Genomic DNA, 26,156 nt, shown 5'->3' with positions numbered 1-26,156 from the left:
GCTTGTCTAAAATTGAAATATATTCAAATATACTAAAAAATATTAGTTTAATATAGGGGCGGATGTAGCCAAGTGGATCAAGGCAGTGGATTGTGAATCCACCATGCGCGGGTTCAATTCCCGTCATTCGCCCAAAACCTTTCATTATTTGAAATTTTTTGCATTTCATAATTTCATTATTGTTTATTGTCCTATACATATACTTCTGTATATAGGTTTGTCATTCTCTTCTTTATCATAAGGTTCACTCCTCACTAATGAACGATAAGCATCTATATTAACTTTTATTATTTATTAACTAAATATTAACTAATTATTAACGACGAGATCTATTATCATTTTTTGCATGTCCCCGAAAATTTAGAGTGGGTGCAAATTCTCCCAATTTATGGCCTACCATACGATCTGTTATATAAATGGGCAAATGTTCTTTTCCATTATGAACAGCAATAGTATGCCCGATCATTGTAGGTATAATGGTAGCGCTCGGGACCAAGTTACTATTATTTCTTTTTCCGCTTTTGTGTTAAGCATATTCATTTTTCTTAATAAATGATTGGCTACAAAAGGATTTTTTTTTAGTGAACGTGCCACAATTAATTACTCCTATTTTTTTATATTATAAAGACGAAGAAACAAATTCTATTTTCTCTCCTATTTACTACGACGACGAAGAATCAAATTATCGCTATATTTATTCCTTTTTCTACTTCTTCTGCCAAGTGCAGGATAACCCCAAGGGGTTGAGGGTTTTTTTCTACCAATTGGGGCCCTCCCTTCACCACCCCCATGGGGATGGTCTACAGGGTTCATAACTACTCCTCTTACTACAGGACGCTTACCTAGCCAACGTTTAGATCCGACTCTACCCAAACTTTTCTGGTTCACCCCAACATTCCCCACTTGTCCGACTGTTGCTGAGCAGTTTTTGGGTATCAAACGGACCTCCCCAGAAGGTAATTTTAATGTGGCTGATTTCTCCTCTTTTGCAATCAGTTTCGCTATAGCACCTGCTGCTCTAGCTAATTGTCCACCCTTTCCAAGTGTGATTTCTATGTTATGTATGGCCGTGCCTAAGGGCATATCGGTTGAAGTAGATTCTTCTTTTTGATCAATCAAAACCCTTTCCCAAACTGTACAAGCTTCTTCCAAAGCATACGGCTTTCTGGATGTAGATGATGATATCTATACATATGGGTCTTCTGTCTATCGTATAATTCTTATATATACGATATAATGAAGTACCACATGAGTGGATATATAGGAATCAAAATCTGCCGAATCAATCATGTTATGATCTTCTACAGCCTAGGTCTTCTCGTTCCTTCATCTGGCTTATGTTCTTCATGTAGCATTCAGACCGAATGCGTAACGCCCCAACTCCAGGGACCGTTACAGTGTGCCTTGTAAACAGTGCTAAACTCGCTAATCGAGTCGTTTGGCCAAAATCGTGTAACTAGGTATGATTAGCGGTTTAGGGATTAAAATTTTTGGTTAAGATGCAACGTTTCACTAGAACGTTTAATATATACATTGGGATCCCAAAAATATAGTTTCAGAGTCTATTAGAGAAAAATATTTACAACAGGCTATTCTATGCGGCAAAGCAGGGTTTAACCCTAGTTCCACTTTAAACCTCGGCCGTGGTGGACGAGCAGCTGCATATGTACACGTCATCACCTAAGCTCTCCAACTCAAGGATGGTCCAGCTTCCTTTTGCCTTTACCTGCACCACATAGCACCCGTGAGCCGAAGCCCAGCAAGAAAACATAATATAACATGATATAATATCAACAGTGATTGTATTACTTATTCAGGACCAACAGTCCAAACAAATAGGTGACTATCACAAAAAGTCACAAATATGGGGACAGCACCCTTTGGCCATGTGACGATAGGGTCACCAGGGCTTAACAGATATCAAAAGTCACTAATATGGGATCAGCACCCTTTAGCCATGTGATGATAGGATCACCAGGGCTTAATAAATAAGTGAACATCTCACTAGCTTCAACAGGATAGGTGCATGGTGATTGGTCACCAACATAACCTTCCTCCCGACTCTAGAGTCGTAACTATGGAACAGCGTTCCCCAGCCATGTGACAGACAATCACCGGGGCCCTATGCCCTGGCTCTGAGTGCTAGTCTTAGACTAGTTAAGCGCTTATATGTTCATCGACTTTAGGGTCGGTCCAGCATTAATGCCATAGAGCCATTCAATGCATGTTCATCGACTTTAGGGTCGGTCCAGCATTAATGCCATAGAGTCATTCAATGCTGATATCGATTAGATCTAATCTTCCTTCGGCCCTGCGTCCTCGACGCTCATGCCATTTCTGACCCTCAGGTCAGTGAAACACGACCAGTGCTCAACCCATTGTGAGCTTAACTAATAAGTCACAGCCTCATAGACGGATCTGATACTATTGTCGATTCTGACTAATAAGTCAGTGCCATACACAAGTAAGTCATGCCACCAAACATATGTCACATATCCAATATCCATAAACAAGGTATTCAGCATGCTTACTTAACAAGTATTAATACAATTAGGACCATGCACAAACCCAGAGGCACAAGCTCTGAACAATATCATAATCAGTACTCAAAGCATGTCCTAATCACATGTTTCTCATGCATCATATGCATTATATTCAACAATCCAACATGCACCAATCATAGTCATGCATGTCATGTTTAATAACCAACCAACATGCATCAAGAATATCCATGCATGTCATACTTAATAATCAACTAACATGCATCAAGAATAGTCATGCATGTCACATATACACAGGGTGCAGTTTTCTTACCTCAGAGTCGAGCTAGAATGATTAAAAGAACGACCCTTGAGAACGATCAACTTTTAGTCCTTTAGCGGTCACCTAGTCATAACCAAATATAGGATACCATCAATAAAAATGATCAACATAGGTTCCCAAACCAATATCTAGCCTCTGGGACCAATCCACACTTAACCGAGTAGTAGGATCGACCCCGAGGCCTAAGGCCAACATCCCCAAGTCAAAAACCTATTTCTGGCCAAAACTGCCCTGATGGGCCGTGACTCACCATAGCCATGCCAAGGCTCACCCTCAGACAGAAGAATAATTATTCCCAGAAACACACTTAGGCCGCGGCACACCATAGACAGACCGCGGCACATTACGCAAACCAGCAAGCCACCAGCTTGCTTCCCCTGCGTTTCTCCTCGAAACCAAACCTTCATACCAGTCCCAAACCTCAACCTAACACCCAATTCAACCACTAAACATTATCAACAACTCACCCACATCAAAACCCAAGTTAAACATCAACTAAACTTCCATTAATTCCAACTATTTACCAAGAAATCACAAGCTGAAAGTTTAAAGCCAAAACAGAGTATACCATGAAACTAATGGCTGGAACTTACCTCAAACTTGATTTTGAATCCCCTTTAATGGCTGAATCAAGTTCCTAAGCTCCCACCTTTGATCTCCTAGCTTAACTCCTTAATTTGGGCTCTCAAAATTCAAAGAAAAGCAAAGGGGAAAAACATGTACGGGAGAGAAGAAGAAGATGAGGATGGGGCTCTGTTTTTGGTTCTGTTTTCCACAGCCTACTAACCCTCATATAAATCCAAGATAAATGACCTAAATGCCCCTAGGTCATTTAAGGTTCCTAAAGCCACCCCAAGGGCAAAACCGTCCTTTCCCGCCTATCTCGTTAATTATAATTAACGCTCTTCAATTCCTGCTATTCTCAATATCCTCAAATACCAATAAATCATATCCCATTACCCTTTAATTCCCGGTAATGTTCTAATCATCAAAGTGACCCCAAGACTCACCCCGAGCCCCGAACTTAAGCCCGTTATGACTAGACCGAACACTTACATCACATGATCGTCTCATGCCGAATAGCTCGAACCAATCCACCTTATAATGTGGCTATATTAATTAATCACAACCATGCACCCAAAATACACAATTACGCCCACAGTGACCAAATTACCAAAATACCCTTATAATTATAAATACACCCATATGCATGCATTTACCATCATAAAATAATATAATTCACATGAACATGCATATGATCATTAAATAGTATCATAATTCAATTATGGCCCTCCCGGCCTCCTAATCAAGGTCCTAACCCTTATTAGGAAATTCGGGGCATTACAACTATCCCCTCCTTACAGAAATTTCGTCCTCGAAATTTACTCAACAGATCGGAACCAGAATTCCACTCACTTGACATAAATTTTCAATTCTCCGGGTCGCTTCCTCGACCTCACCATCTCTATAGCCTTACCTTAACCCAAGGTACATTCTGTTCAATAGAACCTCATTACTTATGTCATAATCTGAACTGGCTATTCCTTACCAGAATACTTAACCTTAACCTTCAGATTCTCATAACTCAACTTATAAATTCCTCTAACCCATGTCCACTGCATGGAAGTACATAACTCACTGTATACATCTGCCAGTACCAAAAGTAAAGTTGATTCAAAGTCACCCTATTCAGACCCAATCAGGATCCAACTGCCAGAATAAATTAAGGCTTAACTTGTCTTAATTTCCTCACCCATTTATATGGTGATACATTGAAGAAGATATATTCTCCTACCTTGAACTCTGCATTCCTACTTTTCAATTCAATAACACTTTCCCATTTATTCTGGGAGATAAGCAACCAAGCTTCAATCTCCAGCAATCTCATTAATCCCCTGAACCACCTCAGGGTCCAGATATACATTAACACATTCATCTTATAAGATGTTCCTCCAATAATAATTGGATAACCCTCTCTCTCTGATTTGCCATCAGTCTGAGAGTAATAAACTGTATTGAGTGTTATCTCTGTTCTCATGGCCTTCCAACTTTCTCAAAACTTGGAAGTCACAATAAAGTCTTCATCTAATAAGAAAGACCTTGAGTTTCATGAAGGCGCTCTATTTCTTTCTCAAAGAGATATGAATACTGATCAGCTGTACTATTTGCTTATCCTTGCTGATATAATAAACTCATGTGGATTGCTGATCCACAATAACTTTGTAACGCCCTACTTCCTTAGAGCCATTACGAGGTGGGTTTTAAAACGAAAAATGTGCAATGAACTCGCTAACCGAGGTTTTTAAAACCAAAGTGTGACTAAGCAAAAGTTAAGGCTGTAATCTTTAAAAATGCGTTGTTTCATTGAAAACTTCTAGTATTTAACATCTGGGATCCCAAAATAAGGTTTGAAAACTATTTACAACTTAAAATAAGTTTACAGTCGATTAATTATTAAAATCACAGATTATTACAGCCATTTCTCAAATAAACCCCCAACCAAAGCAGTCGGGCAGGCCAAACATGTACGCATCGCTTCACGCTCTCCGTACTCATGGCTGGTTGACTCAATCTTTGCCCTTACCTGCAACACAGAGCACCCGTGAGCCGAAGCCCAGCAAGAAAACTCATACAGTATATAACATATGCGAATTATATAGTTAACATATCAGATTATCCACAGATAAACAAGTATTCCATCAAACTAAACAAACACGGCCATGCCGTCCCAGAGGCATTACCTAAGCCCGGGGTCTCGGTCCTCACCATAAGGATATCCCCTGTATCCATTGGGGTCCCACCCTGTCTACAAGCACTTCGCGTGCTAAGTGTTACTTCCGGCCCAGCTGCCGTTCTCGGCCTTTCACCGTTCTCGGCTCCCTTACCGTTCTCGGCTCCTTGCCATTTCGGCTCTTTTGCCGTTCCCGGCTCCGTTGCCATTCCCGGCTCCGTTGTCGTTCCCGGCTCCTTTGCCATTCATTCTTACTATGATCACAAATAGCATAACTCAAATAACATTCAAACATATATCAATTCAATTAAGTCTGCACCCTAACATGTAATGCAATATAGGGTCGTGCCCTGATATCAATTCAATTAAGTATGCACCCTAACATGTAATGCAATATAGGGCTGTGCCCTGCAATCACACTATGGGCCCATGCCCTGTCCTACGGGTGCTATAGTTTTCTTACCTGTCAATTTGATAGCTTTCATCACTTGACTCCTTGAGCACGATCCCACTCGAGCCCTAGCGCACACCTAAACACAGTCATAGGTCAAAGTCATCACCGAACCTCAAGTCCGAAAACCTAGCCTCGGGACCAATCCCGAGCCCCCCGGGAAGTGCTAGATCCACAAAACAAGATGGTGGAATAGAACCCCGAACCCTAGGTCAAAATCCCTTAAAAATAACCCAAAAACCCCTTTCTGGGAACAGGGTAGCGCTACAGCGCTCAAAAGAGGGCGCTATAGCGCTACAAGCAGAACCGCACCACCCAGAAACAGGGCCTAGCGCTACAGTGCCCAAAGACTAGCGTTGTAGCGCTAGTTGCAGGCAGGCAACTCTCAACTTCTTTTTCTGCGATTTCTTTGAGCCAATCTCAACCCAAACTTCCCCAAATCTTTACCAAACTCAAAATCAATCTTATAAACACTCTCCACTCATCCCAAGCATCCCAAAACCTCAAAACCCAAGCACATTCATCCCAAATCTCAAAATTTACCATGATTAACCCTAAACCCAGAAATTCCCCTAAAGTTCCCATCATTCAGCTTAATCACACAACTTAAACCAGCCAAACCCAAAAACTGAAAACCCTAAAAACTTACCTCAAAAGTTGATGTGTTCTTGCTAATCCCTTGCCAAATCTTCAAGTCCAACTTAGGATCCTTGATGCTCAGCCTATCCTAGCTCTCCACTGAGCTTTGCTCCAAGAAATTTGAAGAGAAATGGTGGGAGAACCACAAACCGCCCCTTTTGGAAAAAAAACCCCTATGTTTTTCTCTCTTTTCTTTTTCTTCCTTTTTCCTTCTTTTCCACAGCCTTCTCACTCTCTCTAACAATCCCACTAAGTATATAAAGCCCCAATAAACTCATCTCTAAGAAGCCAATTGACCAAAATGCCCTCCCTACTAATTCTAAACCTTTTTGTCCATGTAGGGCCATTTTAGTCATTTTACCCAATTCCCGCTAATTCCTCAAGTGTCTCTAATATTTTCCCGTTGCTTCCCAATACCTGATAAATCACCAAATAATATTCCTTGATATCAAAATAAACCCCAATATACTCATCAGATTCCTATTTATACCCCAGGCTCGCCCCGGGCCGGGTATAAATTCTCGCCTGGACTTTTCCGCTAATCTGCTCTCTCTAGGATCGTCTCGAGTCACAAATCACAGATACATCCACATCGCACATATCAATACAGTTATGCCCAAAATGGCCAAAATTACAGTTATGCCCTTCTAACACAATCAGGGCCTACATGCATACTAATACACATAGTCATGCATCTCAAATAGTCAAATAGTCATATAACATGCTTTAAATCATAACCATGCATTTTACTCATTAAAGTCACACATAAATCCCAATATGCCCTCCAGGCACACTAATCAAGGCCCTTAAGCCTTATTAGCGAATTTGGGTCGTTACAAACTTAATGCCAATTCATACTGATCCATCAACCTGGGAATCCCACCGCGAAACTCATCGCGATGCCCTCTTATTCCCACTATGAAATACCCAAAGGCTGTAATGGCCTTGCTGTTTCCTGATATTCTGTCTTCACCTGCTAACAGGTTAAGAACTTTACACGCATCTCATTACTTCCCTCTTCATCTCAGGCCATCACTATAAAGCCTTCATAACCTGTTACTTTTCCATGATGCCTGAATGAAAAGAACAAAATAATAGCATGAGATTCATCTAGAATCTCCCAGCTAATCTCAATGTCTATCGAATTCCAAATCCGATCTCTTATATCACAGTAAATCCATATTTGTCACTGTACAATTCCTAGCTAATCCAGCTATAGTTTCCATTCAATCTTTTCCTTTATGTGGCTCACTTAACCATCTTTTTTTTTCCTTCCTTGAGATAGTGATCTCAAACAATAAACTGGCCACTTGGCCCACCAGAAACTCCACTCCAGTCCTGGTCAAATTCTTTAATCAACATGTTGCATAGGCAATCACCTTCCTCAATTACTGGGATGTCATAACAATCCACTAACTGATCCTGGTCTATAAAAGACCCAGCACACTTTCCCAAGGCACCTGAAATATCTTTACCATCTATGGACACTCCTGTCCCCAAGGCACTCTGCATTCTTGGCAATTCTCCGCAGAGAAAATACCACCATATCATCGTCCAAGACGATCAAAAATCCCATTCAAATAAACCTTTGAATGCACTATTCATCTGATTTATCAACGCTTATCATTAAATCAATTCTCAAGACATGTTCAGCACTCTCAGTGCTCTAATCTGACACCAACACAATCCTTTATATAATTTCCTCTCTCTGAACTCTAACTGATCCTAACCAGATCCAAGATCCACCTTAAAGAAATTCCACCCTACTCAGCAACTAAACCTTTTATTCTTATAACTCCACTGAGCCACTCAAAACAATGTTTACATTTGATTCTATCTCTGACACTAATCCAATCACCATTCTAGTCTCTTTTCATAAAGATAAGCCCTGTCAGACCACCTGGAAACACATTCAAAATCCACATGCTAATCCAGTCTGTCCTGATCTCACTGATACGATCCAAGTGATATCCATCACGCTAATTAAGAGTTCCATGCATCTCCCTGCACAAAACTCTAGCTCTCACTACATGTATCATGAACATAAAGAACCATGTACCAAACTGACTAACACAAGGCTTTCCGCTCTCAAGCCCAAGAATTACTATACTTTCCTTGCCATTCAAGATTGCTCTTTAATTACTTAACCAATCCAAACCCTGGATCAAACCAAAGTATAAGGACAACCTAACAGCCTATAATAACCTTCATAATGATCTTTGTCATGAGCTCTTACGTATTTGTTTTTCTTCTTTATCCAACTATCAATCTTACCCTTAAAAGACTCCAAAGTAACAACAAGCGACTCCTTCCCCCAACAATATTCACGATAAAGGCCACTATCAACAATATATATATATATCTTCCTTAGAAATTGTTCTATCCTCAGGACCACTCAAAAGAAAACACTGAACCAAATACAAAACAACCAACTTGATGGCAAGCTCATCATTATTCCCCCACCTCTCACCATTAAATTCATATTCAATACTTTTTTTGTTAATTTTGCTTACTCCAACAAGACACTCTTCAATAACTATTGTAATCTTGCCTATAATCAATTTTGTTACATTCCCCATGGCAATCCAAACCAGTGATCAAACTAAATTCCTCAATACTAAATCTGATCCTACGACCAGAAATATTTGCCCCAAACTCATCATGATTAGGCTGATTAACCTCCCTTAACAATAAACTGTGAGACAATTAAGGTTGAAATGTGAAACTAGGAATACCCAAATAATGACCAAATATGGTTTCAAAAAACATCACCTTCTGCCTATCAGACAAATGCTTATTCAGGTTTGCAATGACACTATGATTACAAGTTGCAACGAATTTCGTATTAAAATAGTTTGACTTGGCATAACAGTTTTCCCAAACCTACAAACAAAAATAAAATAAGTTACATAAACATTAAACGAGAACAAATACAAACAAAATAAAAAAAAAGTAAAATTTAAACCGATTAAAAAAATGCACAAAACTTTCAAATCAATACCAAAAAAAACTAGAATGCTTTAACAAAATCACAAAATAATGATGACAAATAATCTTCCAAAAAAAAAAAAAAAAAGCAAAACAGAAAAACGAAAGCAACTAGAAAAAAAGAAAGAAAAAGAAAGTAAAAACCAACCTTAGCCCCTTTATCCGCTTGCACTATTTCTCCCTTCATTCCACCAACTTCAGAAATTTTGGGACTACCACTTTTAGTTCTTAACCTTTTCACTTTCCTATCTTCAACTTGATCAGAAACAACACGTTTCTTCAAAGATTTAGAACTATCTTCATCAACTTTTTCTAGGTTGCCTTTAGGTTGTTTTCCTTTTGCGGACCGACCAACAACTTTCTTCCCCATTCTCGAAATTTCTTTACAAGGCTTAGACGATTTTCTGGGTTTTTTTTTTAGAGGGAGAACATGAAGCAGAACGCGTAATAGTCATCTATGGTAACATGCTACTATTTATAGAGATACAAAAACGGTTTACAAAAATTTGAAATTAAAATTTTGTTAAGAAAGAGAGAGAAAACGAAAAATGCTTCATAATCTATAATCTGATAGCCATGAGATTATGGAGATAAAATCGTTCATTTAACCAAGAAGATCACGAAAAATTATAGAATGTACTGAAGAGAAAAAGAGTGGATTGAAGGTTTAGGGGTTGTTGAAACGTGTAAGCTATTTAATATATATATATATACTAAGCTAAATGTGTAAAAAAGTAAAAACGCATCTCACTTAGAGGAAACCATAATAGTGTAATATTAAAAGACATTAAATAGTAAAAAATATTCGTATAAAACAGTGTAATATTAAAAGATATTAAATACTAAAAGTATTCTGTATAAAAGAAAAAAAAGTATCTAGTAGTAAAAAAGTAATAATAGTGCCAATTTTAGCACTTTGTGTAAATTTCTCCATAATCTTTAGGTTATTAAGAAGAACAAAAAGAAGAAAAGAGTGATTAGAAGCATAGAGGGAAAAAAATGAGGAAAAAAGAGATTAGTTATATTTTGCATGTGTTTTTTCGAAAAGAAAATTATTATTACTATTATTTTACAAATATTTTGTTTTATTTACTAAATTTGAATTGATTATTTTTTATTATTTTAAAAATAATTTTAATATTTATATTAATTGAACCAATAATTTTTTAACATTATGCTGGCTGAGTCACATTTAGCGGTTTAGTTAACATTGAAGAACTAAAATATGTAACAAAATGGACTATAGCCAATGAACAAAATAGTAACAAAAGAGATTATTGCCAAAGGAAAAAACACACACACTTAAGTGCAACAAGAGCATAGGTTTTTAATGTATCCGGCATTTACTAATAGTATACATTTTTTTAGTAGATTTAATAGTATACATTACTATCAAGCTTCAAGGGTACCAACTGCAGCCACCCAGGCAACCTACCTGACCTTATATTTATTGATTAAAATACAATTACTCCCAAAAACAATATTTATTAAAAAAATATTATATATAATAAATTAAAAAAACTTTTAAAATGAAATAAATAAAAAAAAGGGAAAAGAAAAAGAGTCGAAGGCGGAGAGAAAGGGAAAATAGAGAAGAGCAGAGAAAAATTGCAGTCACAGAGAAAGAAAGAGAGAGAATAGACTAGTCTTGCTTTGCTTTCTTTCTCTGATATCGTTGAGAAGATGAACGGCGGTCCTTCTGGTTTCAGTCAGTACAATCTCCCTCTCTCTTTCCTCAAATCCCGTCTGATTTTTGTTGTTGTTTCTTCTTTTCTGATATATTATTTTTTGGGCAACTTCTCATTTAACTTTGATCCAATGGCTACACAGACAATGCTCCAGTCACGAGGACATTCGTTATCGCTTCTGCTCTCTTCACCATCTTTTTTGGGATGCAGGGTCGCTCTAATAACCTCGGTCTGTCGTATCTGGTACTTCTTTGTTATTTTTTGAGCGTTTGATTTTGGTTTGATGCAAATTTTTGGAAATTCATGTTAGTTGAGGTGTAATCGGAAACGGGTTTTGTTCTAATAGAACCCAAATGAATAAAAAATACACTTTTTCTCTTGTTTATGATGTTTGATTAGATCGTGAAGAGATTCAATTTGCTGTTTGGATCTTGTAATAGGTCATTCAGTTTTGGTGTTTCAGTTTTTCCTTTTTTGGTTCATCATTTAATTTTCACAGCTATAAAACATATAATTTTTTGATGTCTATTACCTTGCCCGGATGTAACTAGGATCCTTGTGCTTTTTCTAAGGGATACTTTAACTTGTTGTTCATGTTAAATGGGCCACAAGTTGTGTCTCTTGATAGTGCTTTTTGGTCTTGTTTTTTTAATATTAGAGCACTTTCACCCTTTTTAAGTTATAAAAGAAAGATGTGATTATTTAGGGTAGCTTAATTGGAGGTTGGTTTTAACTACTTTGTGATATTTTTTCGTTTTGCTTTGGCAAAGGGGAGTGGAGTTAATTTATACTTTGATAATACAGTGAGCACTGCATCTTTGTTTATTATTTGTTTGTTTTTTATTTTTCTGCTGGGCTCATAATAAGGTTATGAATCTTTTTTATAATTGAAACTTTTTGACTTCCGAAAGTTAGTTGCTGCTCCATTTAATAAGCTATGATAAGCATCGTCAGTACAACTGCTAGAAATTACAAAAGATGAATGTGATGAATATTGGTCTGTGGTGATTCTGTAGAGATCCTTGGGTAAACTTGTTGTATCGGCAGAGAAAGAGATATGGTACTGAACACAAAGAAGCTTAAAAACCACTAGAAGTTGGCCTCATGAATTCATCTTGCCCATTAGTTCCTTTCAGACCATATTGTTTGTTCTCTACATTATTCTAACAACCTTAACCTTCCATACTCCAATCAGTGCGTTTTCTGCCTTATTCTTCTATAGAGTGTTTATCACGCTTGATGATAAATTTGATGATACTTGTATTTTTATGCTTTATTTCTTGATACTGGGAACTAGGTAGAGAATGCAAATTCACAAATTATTTATTCTCTCTTTTTTACGATACTGGGAACTAGGTACAGAATGCTTGTTGATAAATTTGTGCTTCTGGCAGGATATTTTTGGCAAGTTTCGCATTTGGAAGTTGATTGTGTCAGTTTTTGCCTTTTCATCGACGCCAGAACTGATGTTTGGACTGTATCTACTATATTACTTCAGAGTCTTTGAGAGACAGATTGGTTCCAACAAATATTCGGTGGGTAATCATTTGGCTCAAACTACTTAAATATTCTTTTGTGATGGACAGATTTGTTATTTAATGAGCTACTGATATTAAGCAAGTCTGAACTAGCTGTGGCGTTTTTAATACCTATTCTTAGTTCTCATGGTATGGAGGTCTTTAAAGTATAAACTGAAGAAAATAGATTTATTTGTTTAATTATTATTATTATTATTATTATTATATTTTTCTATGGAAGAATTAGATGGTTGATAAGTTTAGGAATGTGGCAATTATGCTGCTTTAAATTAAAATTTGATTCCTACATAATTTGGGGATTTTGTTGGATGTTTGAAAGCATATTTAAGGCAAAAGATTATTGAATATGTTTTCCAAGAAGGTTTATTGGAAGAAAAAATAGACGCATATACCCATTAGAGCTAGGTTGATGATCATGGCCATGCTTTGCTGGTATGTTTGGGGCTCCGTACCTTGTTGAACATACTTAGCTAATTCTAGATTTTACTGCCTCCAAAGAATGTTACTTTCAACAAGAGGACGAATAACAAAACATTTATTTAGTTTAAGATATGAAATGAATGTTGTTTTCTCGTAATTGTAAACAGTAATAGTAAACTATTAAGAGAGAATGAGAAATAATTGTTAGCATGTCTTGCTGAACTCTAATACTCTACCATGTTAATTAATGGCCTACCATAGTATTCTGTACGATCAATTAAATCTGTACTTATTAAATGTAATAGATACGGATTTACATTAAGTGGTTATTATTTAGATTCTTGTTAATGAAATATAACCAACCTATCTTTTTCGGGCAGAGTAGATATTTAATTTTCTTCTTTATTTGTGATTCACATCTTAGGTTACTCGAGTAATTGCTGTTTTGCATTGTGTTGATTATTCATGTTTTGTTATTCTCGTTTCTTCCATACTTGTCATCATTCAGGTTAAGAAACAGAGGAAAGGAAAGACATGGTTCAAAAATCTCTTTCTTGGCCAAGTGTTTTTTAACTTTTTTAATTTTTGATAATCATAGTTTTTTAATAGTAATAAGGCTTCCCTAATTGTGCAGGTCTTTGTTTTGTTTTCTCTAACAGTTTCATTACTGTTGGAGGTTCTTGCACTTTCATTCCTTAAAGGTATGCATTATCAATTTTGCTCAATAGTGTTTAATGTTCTGCCATGTATGTCTATTCCTTAATTATATTGATCATTGTGTGATTTTTCCCAAATAATTGGTGTGGGAAATGTTGGAAAGAAAAATGTATATCGCTGTGAAAGGGGCCCTCATTAATCAACAATTTTGTTTACCAGCTGGTGTGGAGTTTTTGTTTGGGATAATTGCTATTAATATTTTGTATTCTGATAAATATACCTCAGCAATCTGTTTGCTTGCTCATCAAGTGGAAGATTCCTATTTCGATTTCTTCTGACCATTTGTATTTGCACAACTTTGTCTCCACTCTGCAGAAACACTTGAAAGAAAATTAATCTGTAATTGGTTTGGATGCTATTTTTATCTAGAGGTCTTATCTTTGCTATTTTTGTGTGTTTAAACATTCTTTCAAAAAAAAAAAAAACATATATATGCTGCAACTAATTTTGTATCAAGTCTCATTTTCCCTTCTTTGCAGATCCTGCTAAGAATTTGATCACTTCCGGACCTTATGGCCTTATATTTGCATCATTCGTACCTTTCCTCTTTGATATTCCAGTTTCTACACGCTTTAGCGTATTCAGTTTGCGCTTTTCTGATAAATCTTTCATATACCTAGCTGGTCTTCAGGTAAAGACTAAAGAATGTGTAGTACTTAATAGTATCTGTTTCATCTGCTGTAGAAACCTAATTTAGTTTATCTGCTTCAGCTTCTTTTATCATCTTGGAAACGATCTATATTGCCTGGGGCTTGTGGCATCCTTGCTGGTATCTTGTATCGCCTGAATATCTTTCGCATTCGCAAGGCAAAGGTTGGTTTTTGATTTGAAGATTGAAAAGGGAAAAAAAAAGTTCTCATTCGTTTCTTCTTTTCAGCATGTGTTTTTACTAGTGTAACTGTTGCTTGTATGGGTTCATATTCTGTTAAAGTAATACATATTTCTAACTAGTGTAACTGTAGCTTGTATTTATTTGAGCATTGCATCTATCAGCATGCTAAAATATTTGCTGGGTTTAATGGTGTGCATGAATGTGGCATATGTGTGTTCCACCTGTATGTTTTTTTTTTACTTGGGGGAGTGTCTCCCACTTCTGAGTTACTTCAACAAAGGTGGTGGAAAGAAATAATGTTTGATGGATATATTATGTTTTTATTCTCTTCTTTTAATTGATTTTGCTATTTACAAATTTTACATTAACTGTGTTGACTGTTTATAAGGTTCCGACATTTATTTCTGTTGAAATTCTAAGCTCAGCTCTAAGATCCAAAGTAAAATGAGGTGAATCATGATCATGCGTGTTTCCTTTTTCTCACAGCTCCCAGAGTTTGTTTCTTCGTTGTTTTCACGACTTTCTTGGCCATCAGTGGGGAATTCACCTGCAGCTCCAAGTAGAGGAGGAAATGTACCATCGTTTGCAGGTCGCCCAGTCGAGGTTAGTACTTTTTCCTGAATCTTTTAAATTTCTGATGTGCCTTTGCATGCTTGTTTTTTGACATTTGGAATGGCCATCATTTACAAGTAGAATAGCTATTTCTGAGTGTCATGACTTCATGAGGCTAGAGTGATTTACGGGAGAACTTTGGGCTGAAAGTTCAATGAAAGACTAAGCATTGAGCTGCATGATTAGTAAATCTAAATCTAGTAACCTCTCAATTTTCCTTTTTGAGTGGTCAATAAGACCATCTAAGTGCATGTGCCAAATATACATACCAAATTTGGCACAAAGTATGTATATGATATATTTGGTACATATGTTAGAGTATCTCCATGATTTAAATATAGTGTTAAATTTGGCACTAAAAATGAACAAAATGTTTTATTTAGGGCAACATTTGTAATTGTGCTTCAATGCATAATAGCATTTTGAGATGTAAATTGATATAAAAAGTTAATTATATTTGATGATCATTTAATTAAAAGATCTCTCATGATAATTAATAAATTACATTTTTTTAAATTAATTAATGGAAATATATATTTAGAAAGTGTATTAAAAAGTTTCATTAGTGATTAATGACAACATTTTAATTAAAAATGTGTATTTGTTGCTGTGCTAAATTTGGTAAAGCTATTACTTATGCCAAATTTGGTACAACTTTTACCATTGCATCACAAATTTTAGAATATCTCCAATGGAGCGTTAAATTTGTGATGCAATGCAATATTTTAGCATTTTTGTGAGAAAAAAACTTATCTAATATTGGCCTAAAAGTTGTACCAAATTTGGCACAATAACAACAATAAATACACCTTTTTAAATTACAAAATTGTCATTAATCATTAATGGGATATTAATACTTTTTTTAATTACTAAATTGCTGCTAATTATTTTTTAAATATTTAATTTATTAGTTCATTAATGATGGTTTATTTTTAATATCAATTTACATCTTAAAATGTTATTGTGCATTTGAAGCACAATTTCAAATAGTGTTAAATATAACATTTTGTTTTTTCTTCGTGTCAAATTTGACACATAGTTAGATCATGCGTTGGACTTAGTATTGTATTCCAATGCATAATGTCAAAGCATCTCCAATTCAATGATGTTAATATGCTATATTTAAGCATTATGAAAAGTAAAAAAGTTATTCTTGAATGTAGTTATAAAATTTGTGTCAAATTTAACTCTAAAGCATGGTCAAATTTGATCCAACAATAAATTTATTTTTTATAATAATTTTATTGTCATTTAAATATTGTTTTTAGTGTCATTAAATGAGAACTCTTTTGTAATATTTTAATAGCAGTATAGTATTTTAGAAAAATATATTTATTATTGTGACAAATTTGAGTTTTGGTATAACTTTTAGAACTATATTAGATTTTTTTGTTGTCTTTTTCCTAAATGTTAAAATATAGCACTAACATTTATTTGGCAGTATATTTGGGAGATGCTTTAATGTGGTGGAATAGAGTATAAAGAGGCTGACATTTTAAAAACATTTCTTGTTTGACACATCATTGTGATATTGTAAATTTAATAATGACTAATTGCTTCCACTATTTTTAACCTTGTGATCTCAGAGAAATTATACTCCTTCAATGCCGTCTGCCGTAGAGCCATCAGAAGACTCCATTGCTACTCTAGTTTCCATGGGTTTTGACAGGAACAATGCTAGGCAGGCACTAGTTCAGGCTCGAAACGATGTCAATGTAGCCACAAACATCCTTCTTGAAGCACAGTCCCATTGATTTCACACACCTGCTCAATCGATTATTTAAGGTCAGAATTAGAATTGCAATTATCATTCCAATCGTGGTGGTCAGATAATTTTGCAGAATCTGATGATCAGATTGGTATGCCTGGAATTTAAACCCAAAAGAGAAAAAGGAAAAGCACTACTGGCGGCCTCATTTTTAGGGACTCGTTTCTCTCCATTTATTTTCACATGTAGCTTTAGTTCAAAAGACGTGGACAATTTAAAAAAATTATTAGAAGCTTTGTATAATCTGTTCATACCATATTGAACATGTAGAAATTCTGCGGAAGAGACTCGGTTAGAGATGTATAGTTCTAATGGGAAATTTGATTTTTTATGGTTAATGAGGTGTCCTAAATAAAAAAAAAAATGCTAGGGCCTAGTCATTTAAAAAAAATGTCAAATCTTTTGACAATACTAAAAATATCACTTCTATAATTTTTTCCATCAATTTCCTCTTCTCTTTCTCCCTCAATTTCTTCTCAACTCTCTCTAGAAAAAAATCTAGAAAAAAAATCCATGGATAAGGTAAAATATAAGAGAATTCAAAGTAATGACAATTATTTTTCAATTAGGATACTAAAATATTGCATTTCGAAAAGATCTAAGCATGATTTTTTAGTTTTTTTTGTAATTTTTTTTCTTCAGATATGAAACTTCAAAATCTGGAGAAAATTGACATGGTTCGATGGTGGTTCAATAGTGATCGATGTCGCCTTGATGAGGCTTTCAAAATCAATATTTTTATGAAAGAATCGATGTTGCTCGATACTGATTTGATGATGTTTGATGGGATTCTTGCAAGATATGTAATTTTTCACTTGAGTGTCCGTTTGGGGTGATTTTTTTTTTAATTTGAGTATTTTTTTTTCAAAATCTACACGTTTGAGATATTTATATACACATTTGGGAAATGTAAATCTTGAAAAAAAATGCAAAATGCAAAAATACCTCATGTTCAAGATATGTTTTGGTATGTTTTCAAGTTCTAAACTTTGAAAATGTGTATGTGAACATCTAAGACGTGTAGATCTAAAAAAAAAATACAAAAACAAAATCACCATAAACGGACACCCGAGTGAAAAATTATGTCTCTTACAAGAATTACATTAAACCACCATCGAGCAACGTCTTTTTTCATGAAAATCTTGATTTTGAAGGCCCCATCGAGCTGGTATCGAGCGCCATCGAGCAACAATCAAGCAAAGTCAATTTTCTACAGATTTCAGAATTTCAGATCTGAAAATAACTAAAAAATCATGCCCAACTCGATGGTGTTCAATGCCAACTCAATGAGACGTTCAAAATCAAGATTTTCATGAAAAAATCGGCATTGCTCGATGGTGGTTTGATGGTTGATTGATAGTGGTTCGATGACTTGTGTGTCCGTTTGGGGTGATTTGTTTTTTGATTTTAGGTATTTTTTTTAGATCTACACGTTTTAGATGTTCACATACACATTTTCAAAATTTATAACTTGAAAACATACCAAATCATATCTTGAACATGATGTATGTTTTGCATTTTTTTTCAAGATTTAAATTTCCCAAATGTGTATATACACATCTCAAATGTGTAGATCTTGAAAAAATAACCAAAATAATAAAAAAAAATCACCCCAAACGGACACCTGAGTGAAAAATTACGTATCTTGCAAGAATCGCATTGAATACCATTGAACCACGATCGAGCAACATCGATTTTTTCATAAAAATCATGATTTTGAAGGCCCCATTGAGCTGACATCGAGCATCATCTAACCACAATCAAACCACGTTGATTTTCTACAGATTTCAAAGTTTTAGATCTGAAAAAAAATCGTCAAAAAGCATGCCCAGATCTGTTCGAAATGCAGTATTTTAGTGTCCTAAGTGAGGAATATTTGCCATTACATTGAATCCTCTTATATTTTACCTTACCCATGGATTTTTATTTTCTAGAAAGAGAGTTGAGAGAGAGAAGAGGAAGTGGATGGGAAAAATTATAAGAGATGTATTTTGGGTATTATCAAAAGAATTGACATTTTTTGAAATGATTTAAATACCTAGCATTTTTTTTTACTTAAAACCACTCATTAAGCATAAAAACTCAAATTTCCCTTTCTAATTCAATTATTAGGCAAACTTTTTGGTCATATTTTGAACAACCTTTGGTAAGTTAGGAATGAAAACTAAGAGCTCTGTCCATGTAGTGGTTTATGAGATCTACTAGGTTTTGATCATTTCTTTAAATATACAAAACTCAATTTGCAATGGAAAACTCCACGTATTAACCTCCCTTAACCATTTAATTATTCCTATATACCCTTAAAAAAGTCTCACAAATATAACCCTATACCCATATAAAAAGTCTGAAATACCCTTCCCGCTTTCTCTTCTTCTACTTTCCCCCTTTCTTTCTCCTCACCTCACTAATGGCTAGCAATGCCTCCAGCATTGGTTACATCGCCGTTCTTGGTGTGGAGGCACTATTTTTACTCTATATCTCTTCATCTTCTCACTATTTTTTATTTGAAAAGTTTTCAAAGTTGAAGGAAGAAAGTTTTTGATAAGGGTAATTGCTATTGTAGTTTATAAATTATGAGTGTTTTGTATAGTAGTAATTTTTTGAAGTGTTCAGGGTTGAAACTTTGCCAAAAGAAAATATGATTTTTATGTTGAGATGACAAATGTTATTTGATTTTTGCGATTTGCAATTTTCATGTTCGGACATTGTTCGGACCAAGTTCACACTTAGTTCGGACATGTTTGAAGTTTGGACTTAATCCGAACCATGTTCAGACTTAGTTTGGACTTAATTCGGACCAAGTTCATAAATTGTTCAGACCAATTTCGAACATGATGTGAACCTGTTCGGATATGTCTGAAGTTCAGACTTAGTTCGAACTAAGTTTGGACTTAATTCAGACCAAGTTGAGACGAATTTCAGATATGATGTAAACTTATTTGGACATGTCTGAAGTTCGGACTTAGTTCAAACCAAGTTCGAACCTTTTTAGTTTAACTTGTTCCGAATTTGGTCCAAACTTGGTTCGAACCATGTCCAAATTTGATTTGGACTTGGTCCAAAAGTCTGAACTTGGTCCGAACTATGTCCGAACTTGGTCCGAAAATGTCCAAATTCAGCTAACACTAAAATCGCTAAAATCATAATAATTCGTCATCTCAACATAAAATTCATTTTTTTTTGGGTAAAATTTTAACATAGAACAATGTGAAAACACAAATATAAACTATTATATAACATACCCATAACCTATAAACAACAATATCACCTACCCATTATCAAAATCTTTTTCTTTCTTCGACATTGACAACTTTTCAAATAAAAAATAATGAGATTATGACTTTGTGAGGTAGATAGAGCAAAATTAAAAAAAAAAACATGAAAATCATGGCTGCAAGTTGTGGTTGCAATTCGTGAGTGTGGTGATGGCTGCGAGAAGAAGAGAAGCTAGAGGGTGGCGGGTGGCTGTCCTGAGGTTAGAGGAGAGAAGGGGGAAAGAAAGAAGAGAAAATAACCCTAATTTAGTTTAAGGGTAATTTGGACTTTTCAAGTTGCTCTGGGTTATTTTTGTGAAAAACCTTTGGGAGAGTAACATAGAGCCCATGGAGTTTCCCTTCGCAATCTGGAATCAAAGAATTAGCTCTGAAAACATGCTTGGGGTAGTACGGGTGGCAAATATCATGATTAAATACTATCAAATTAAATTAACTTGTATTAGTACTAGCCCTATAATAATATTCGTAATTATATAATTTAGAAAGCGGTATAACAACAAAATTTCTCTGATAAAATTAAACTGCACAACCAGAACTTTTTGTATTTTGCTTCAATTTCTATTATAGATGACGGGGCAGGGTAGGAACTAGATTTGAGCTTAATTTTTCTCTGACTCTCACGGTCTTCTTTCAAACCCCGAGTTACAAAGCCTTTGGGTAAAGTGCAACAACAATTTGTTTTCAAATTAAAATTAATTTTCACAAATATTTGGGATTTCATTCGTAACAGAATGTTCTGTTCTGTGCCATAATAGTTTTATTCACGGCAACAAGAAAAGGGTAACACATTTTGTACAAGGACTTGTGTGGCGAATTTCCTTGAGAACACAACATTCAACCATTGACCCTATCATATAATAAGGTGCACTTATTCAGGCTCCTGATTCTCCATTAGAAGAAAAACCTCAAATTCATCATAGAATTTTTTTTAAGGAAAAGAAAAAAAAATTAAAGTTTCCACGCTGGCCGTCGTCACACACTCAATTTCCAGAGTGTGGCGGGTAGGCTTGGCATTTGAGTATCTCACAAACTTGTGGAATGCCATCTCGAAAGGAATAAACAGAGATCGAATACTTTCATAGTAGGGGAACAAAAGAAGAGTGTTGTACACATGACAAATCTTTAGACAGTGCTTGTATCCACTCGGCTTTTGTGGAGTTGAAATGCTGGCGTGATCCAGCTCCCACAACTGCATTGAATGCCCGACCAATTAAAGTAACCCAAGCGACCATCACAATGAGCACATGAGAGTTTGCCTTCCAATGCACCTTCTTCAACTGGTAAGAAATATAAGACAGAGACCTTAGAAGAGGTAGAGCATAAGATCTACAAATCTACAACATTTTTAGGATTAGTGGAGACCAAAAGACGATTTAAGTTACAAAAAACAGAACAAAAATGAAGGCAATTAAGATCCAAGAGAAATCAAGTCAAAAACAAATTTACAGATTAGTTCACCTGCTGTCATCCACTGTAAAGGCTCCACAAAGATTGAAGAACATTCCGGCTCCTCGGAGTTATTGAAAGGGTTGCCACTTTTTCGCTTGTGCCAGTTGAAGGATGCCTCACCCTCACCCGGAACGTGATCCACAACATTGTCCTGCAACGCAACTACTCTCCGGCATTTCTTGCAGCGGTATGCAGATCTACTACTATTTTCTGAATCTCTAGGTACTTCTACATCTGAAGAAGCCTCTCTAGGCAAACCAGGATCCGCACCTAGTTTGGAGCTGTCTATTCTCTCTCCACGGTTATAGCACTCACCTAAAATTATGGTAACCATTATCTAAGTTATTGCTGCAAAGCAGAACTTCCAGTTTGCTTTTCATTATAAATAAACAAATTTGGTGACAAAGATAAGCAACGGAAACGAAAAAGGATATATTGTACAACCAGAAATAGTGAAGTTTATAATCACTGCAAATTGAACTACCACAGGAAATTTCCATGTATGTAAACTTCCATCATTATTCCAAATTTTCAAGTAATGCTAGTGACACTCACTATCTGCATCTATGATGTGACATGGTTGAAACCATGCAACTTTAAATGTTGAGATCCTACTTTGAGATAACATGTGATTTGAAATCATACTACATCTTTTGGCACAAGTCCTGTTCTATTTTTCATTCCTCAAAAATTATATGCAACTCTATCATGAACTTCAATGGCCCTTGTGTCTAGGCTTGTGATGGTATCTTAAGTGCCAGAAAAGTAGATGGGGCTTTTTGTCTCCTATCGTGGAAAATTTCATAGACAAGGCCAATAGTAAATCATGTATAAAAACTAAAGGAGCTGAGCTTACCCAATACTTTAAGGCGGAATCGCTTGTATATGGAGCAAGCACGATCCACTTTGAAACCCATTTCCTCAAACATTTTAAGCTGCAACCAAATAATAAAGCAAAATTCAGCCTTGGCTCAATAAAGTTGCAGCAAGAAATATCATCTTATAAGTAGGTCAGCATTAAACGCCCTTGCGTCACCTGATCTAGAAAACCATCATTTGGGCAAACAAACTCACAGCTTTGCCGCAGAGATAGTAGAGCATCTGCGGATGCGTAGGGAGAAAAGAGAGAATAGAAATGGAATTGTTATATAAGCATGAAAATTTCATAAAGACATCTATAAAGCTTAATCTAGATCAACAAAAAGGGAGTTCATCAATTAGAAAATGACCCATTTTATCAAAATTCAACTGATTTAAAGGTCATTTTAGAAATGTCATCCGATATAATCCAGCATAAAAACCTAAATCCAATCACAAGTTTTTCATTTGTTTGAAACTCTTTTCAACTATTTTTTTAATTTGAAATTATATTGATGATGTCATTTTAAGTCTTTTTGGGCAAATTCTCATTATAATTAAAGGAGAATTAGGTTTTTTTTTTTTCAATAGAGAACGAAAAGAAAAACTAAAACTGTATGGTAAAAATGAAGTTGATAATTGATACTAAATTCTCATTATAATTAAAGGAGAATTAGTCTTTTTTTTTATCAATACATACGAAAAGAAAAACTAAACTGTATGATAAAAATGAAGTTGATAATTGATACTAGAATGTGCAAAGTAATTAAAACACACTTCATATATGAATAAATAATAATAAATTTATGAATTAGATATTGGATTGGTTTTGGTTATTTTAAGGGCAAAAAGTGACTACAATCCAATTCAAGTTATCTTTCGTAATTAAAATTACTTGCCACTCTAATTCAAATGATATTGATTATACAAAAAAGAAAAAAAAAGGATTAAATTAATTGGTTTGATCAGTTGAAATTAATTTTTGACCACCCATGAACAAAACTGCTACCCCAGGTTTCCAAAAGTTAAAACAAAAAAAAACCAAAGCTACAGGCATATACCAACGAGTAGACTCACAATGCTTCAAACAAACATTATTTTGTTCGCACCTTCTCGAGAAAGATGTTCACTTCTCATCAGATATGCTGTAATGATAGCTGCGCTGCAACAAATGCACACAAAGAAAGAGTTGATAATTCAGTAAACTTTAAAACTGTTTAACAACCCTGTTGTTAACAGTTTCTTACTTTTTTTCTTCCCTCAATATCCCAAAAATAATCTAAATCTGCTTAGAGGCTCAAGTTTGAAACCAGAGTGCCCTATTTAAGTTCTTTATAAAAAGCATGAAACTTGTGATTAATCCATCAACTAACCCAGAGGAAATTGAACCCTAGGCCATATGGAAGAAAACTATAGGCCTACGCCCAACTGCCCAAGCTCAACTAGCTCCAGAGTGTTAACAATTTCCTTTTCTTACGTTTTTTGGTATTGGGATACAAACATACATAATAAAAAGCACTTAGTCTACTATATACCATCAAGACTAGAGAAAATCAATAGAAATTGTTGGGAAGCACTTCAAAATTCAAAAGGAAAACATTGCAATTCCAGAAGCATCCATTAAGGGAAGAGTCTAGTGCCAGGGAAAGAAGTACCTTCTTGACACGCCAGCAAAACAGTGCACCAAAACGGATCCCTTTTTTCTACTTTCATCAATGAAATTCAAGCACACGTCCAAGTGGTCCAACAAATTCTCACTCTCCATATCTCTCATAGGCACTGCCATCCTCACCACCTTCAAGTCCTTGCCTGCATATTCCAACGAATACAAAACCTTCCCTGGCGACATGGCGCTACTTGACAATTCAGTCGATTCATCCTCTGAAGCTGAATCATCCTCAGTTTCTGAGGCACCAACATAATGCATTTTTATCTCCTTTGTGGGAATTGTGAGGCCACTTCGCCATTCTGAGAAGATTGAGATGGATGCGGAACTAAGCATTGACAAAATACGAGTGATCTCGCTGCTACCATTTTGGAGAACTTCTGCCGCGTCCCCAATATTGCCAATGAATAGGTTTTCACGGACAAGGTACGGCATGACGATAACCAATAAACTCTGGAAAACCCTAGTCCCCAAAATCCATTACAAAGCACCATCTTAGTTCCCATTTCATAACAATATGCGTTTAAATCTAGTCATCCAGTAGAAGCTTCCAATAATGGAAAAAAAATACCAGAAAAATTAAACTTTATCAACCCTAGACCTAGTATAACTACTACCACTAGTTGACTCCATTGGAATGCGTTCATATTTTCAGACAAAAAACATTTACACATAAAATATGACGACTCTAAACACGTTTTCCAAAATTTTCTTCCCCATCAAAGAATAATAAAACTCACTTCCATAAAGAAATCAAACTTCTTAACACAATAAATAAATTCTAAGAAATATGAAATGAACTGATATTCATGCGTTTCATCAATCGAAATATCTATTTAAAAATAAATAATAATAAACGTAAAAACAAACATGCGATTCTCGATTGGAAAGAGAAATCAAACCTTGGTAATCGAAACAATCCGACTATGAAGGTCCTTCTCCTTTTTTTATCAAAAGAACTTATCAGCTTCTTAGCACAATCACAGAGCTGGCGAGTTTCCCCTATAAATATATTAGTGATTCGCACGTGAGATTTAGAAAGGAAAGCTCGACGTTGGGAAGACTTCGCACGTGCGGCTTACTTGCGTTGAATACTCATAATTCACTATTGGGTGGGTTTCCACGTTTCTGAGATAAGGTGGGGGCAATTGCGTTACAGGTGCACCTACCACTTAATTGGGACATTTTTAAACGAAGGGCTTATTTGGAACCACACGTAATTACTATTTGTAATCAAATTTCTATTTTTTAAGTGCTAAATTTCATGTTATATGCTAAATAACTTAGTAAAATTTTTAATATGACAACATAATTTATTATTCTAAATATATGATAACTAGAAAACATAACCGCGCTTCCCGCAGTCTTTTGTAATTATTACAAAATATACATATTTTAAAATACTTTTAGGAGATTGCTACGATATGGATTTTTTTTCACCCTACTCGTACACCATGTTCTTTATATGGACACGTGAGGGCGTATTGACCACAATTTTTTTTCATAATAGTGTCCATTGTATATCAAACCTCTTGCAAGTTTTTGAAAAATTCTGAATAATTAAAATACCGAAAACAAAGTTCAAAAAATTTGTTATACATTTGCTTTTATTTTTTATTATTATTATCATTATTATACGCTTTACGTAATTTTTTTTATAAACAATCTAAATTATGTATATGGAAATTTATGTTTTGTGTA

General features: G+C 35.3%; 3 protein-coding genes across 3 annotated transcripts; 1 reads left to right on the top strand and 2 right to left on the bottom strand.

Annotated features, from left to right (window-relative positions):
• Window positions 1–202: 202 nt before the first annotated feature.
• Window positions 203–10,002, bottom strand: LOC133825234 (large ribosomal subunit protein uL2cz/uL2cy-like). The gene is made up of 3 exons (XM_062258206.1): window positions 9,781–10,002; window positions 9,417–9,527; window positions 203–1,185 (listed from the first exon to the last, which is right to left on the bottom strand). Exons 1-3 carry the CDS (start codon window positions 10,000–10,002, stop codon window positions 655–657), a joined length of 864 nt encoding a protein of 287 aa, XP_062114190.1. The 3' UTR covers window positions 203–654.
• A 1,172-nt stretch (window positions 10,003–11,174) lies between these two features.
• LOC133823289 (rhomboid-like protein 20) lies at window positions 11,175–17,545 on the top strand. The gene is made up of 8 exons (XM_062255956.1): window positions 11,175–11,340; window positions 11,463–11,563; window positions 12,715–12,855; window positions 13,913–13,979; window positions 14,475–14,626; window positions 14,707–14,808; window positions 15,314–15,430; window positions 17,026–17,545. The coding sequence occupies exons 1-8, from the start codon at window positions 11,316–11,318 to the stop codon at window positions 17,191–17,193; spliced, it is 873 nt and encodes a 290-aa protein (XP_062111940.1). The 5' UTR covers window positions 11,175–11,315; the 3' UTR covers window positions 17,194–17,545.
• A 3,595-nt stretch (window positions 17,546–21,140) lies between these two features.
• On the bottom strand, window positions 21,141–25,494 carry LOC133823288 (uncharacterized). Its single transcript, XM_062255955.1, has 7 exons — window positions 25,358–25,494; window positions 24,445–24,918; window positions 23,899–23,951; window positions 22,968–23,032; window positions 22,788–22,866; window positions 21,941–22,246; window positions 21,141–21,759 (listed from the first exon to the last, which is right to left on the bottom strand). The coding sequence occupies exons 2-7, from the start codon at window positions 24,888–24,890 to the stop codon at window positions 21,605–21,607; spliced, it is 1,104 nt and encodes a 367-aa protein (XP_062111939.1). The 5' UTR covers window positions 24,891–24,918; window positions 25,358–25,494; the 3' UTR covers window positions 21,141–21,604.
• Between the last annotated feature and the right edge of the window lie 662 nt (window positions 25,495–26,156).

The sequence above is a fragment of the Humulus lupulus genome, chromosome 3 (genome assembly GCF_963169125.1).
Source record: "Humulus lupulus chromosome 3, drHumLupu1.1, whole genome shotgun sequence".
In the NCBI taxonomy this organism is placed as follows: Eukaryota; Viridiplantae; Streptophyta; class Magnoliopsida; order Rosales; family Cannabaceae; genus Humulus; species Humulus lupulus.
The sequence above is the reverse complement of the archived record's forward strand: the minus strand, read 5'-3'. Positions and strand labels throughout refer to the sequence as shown.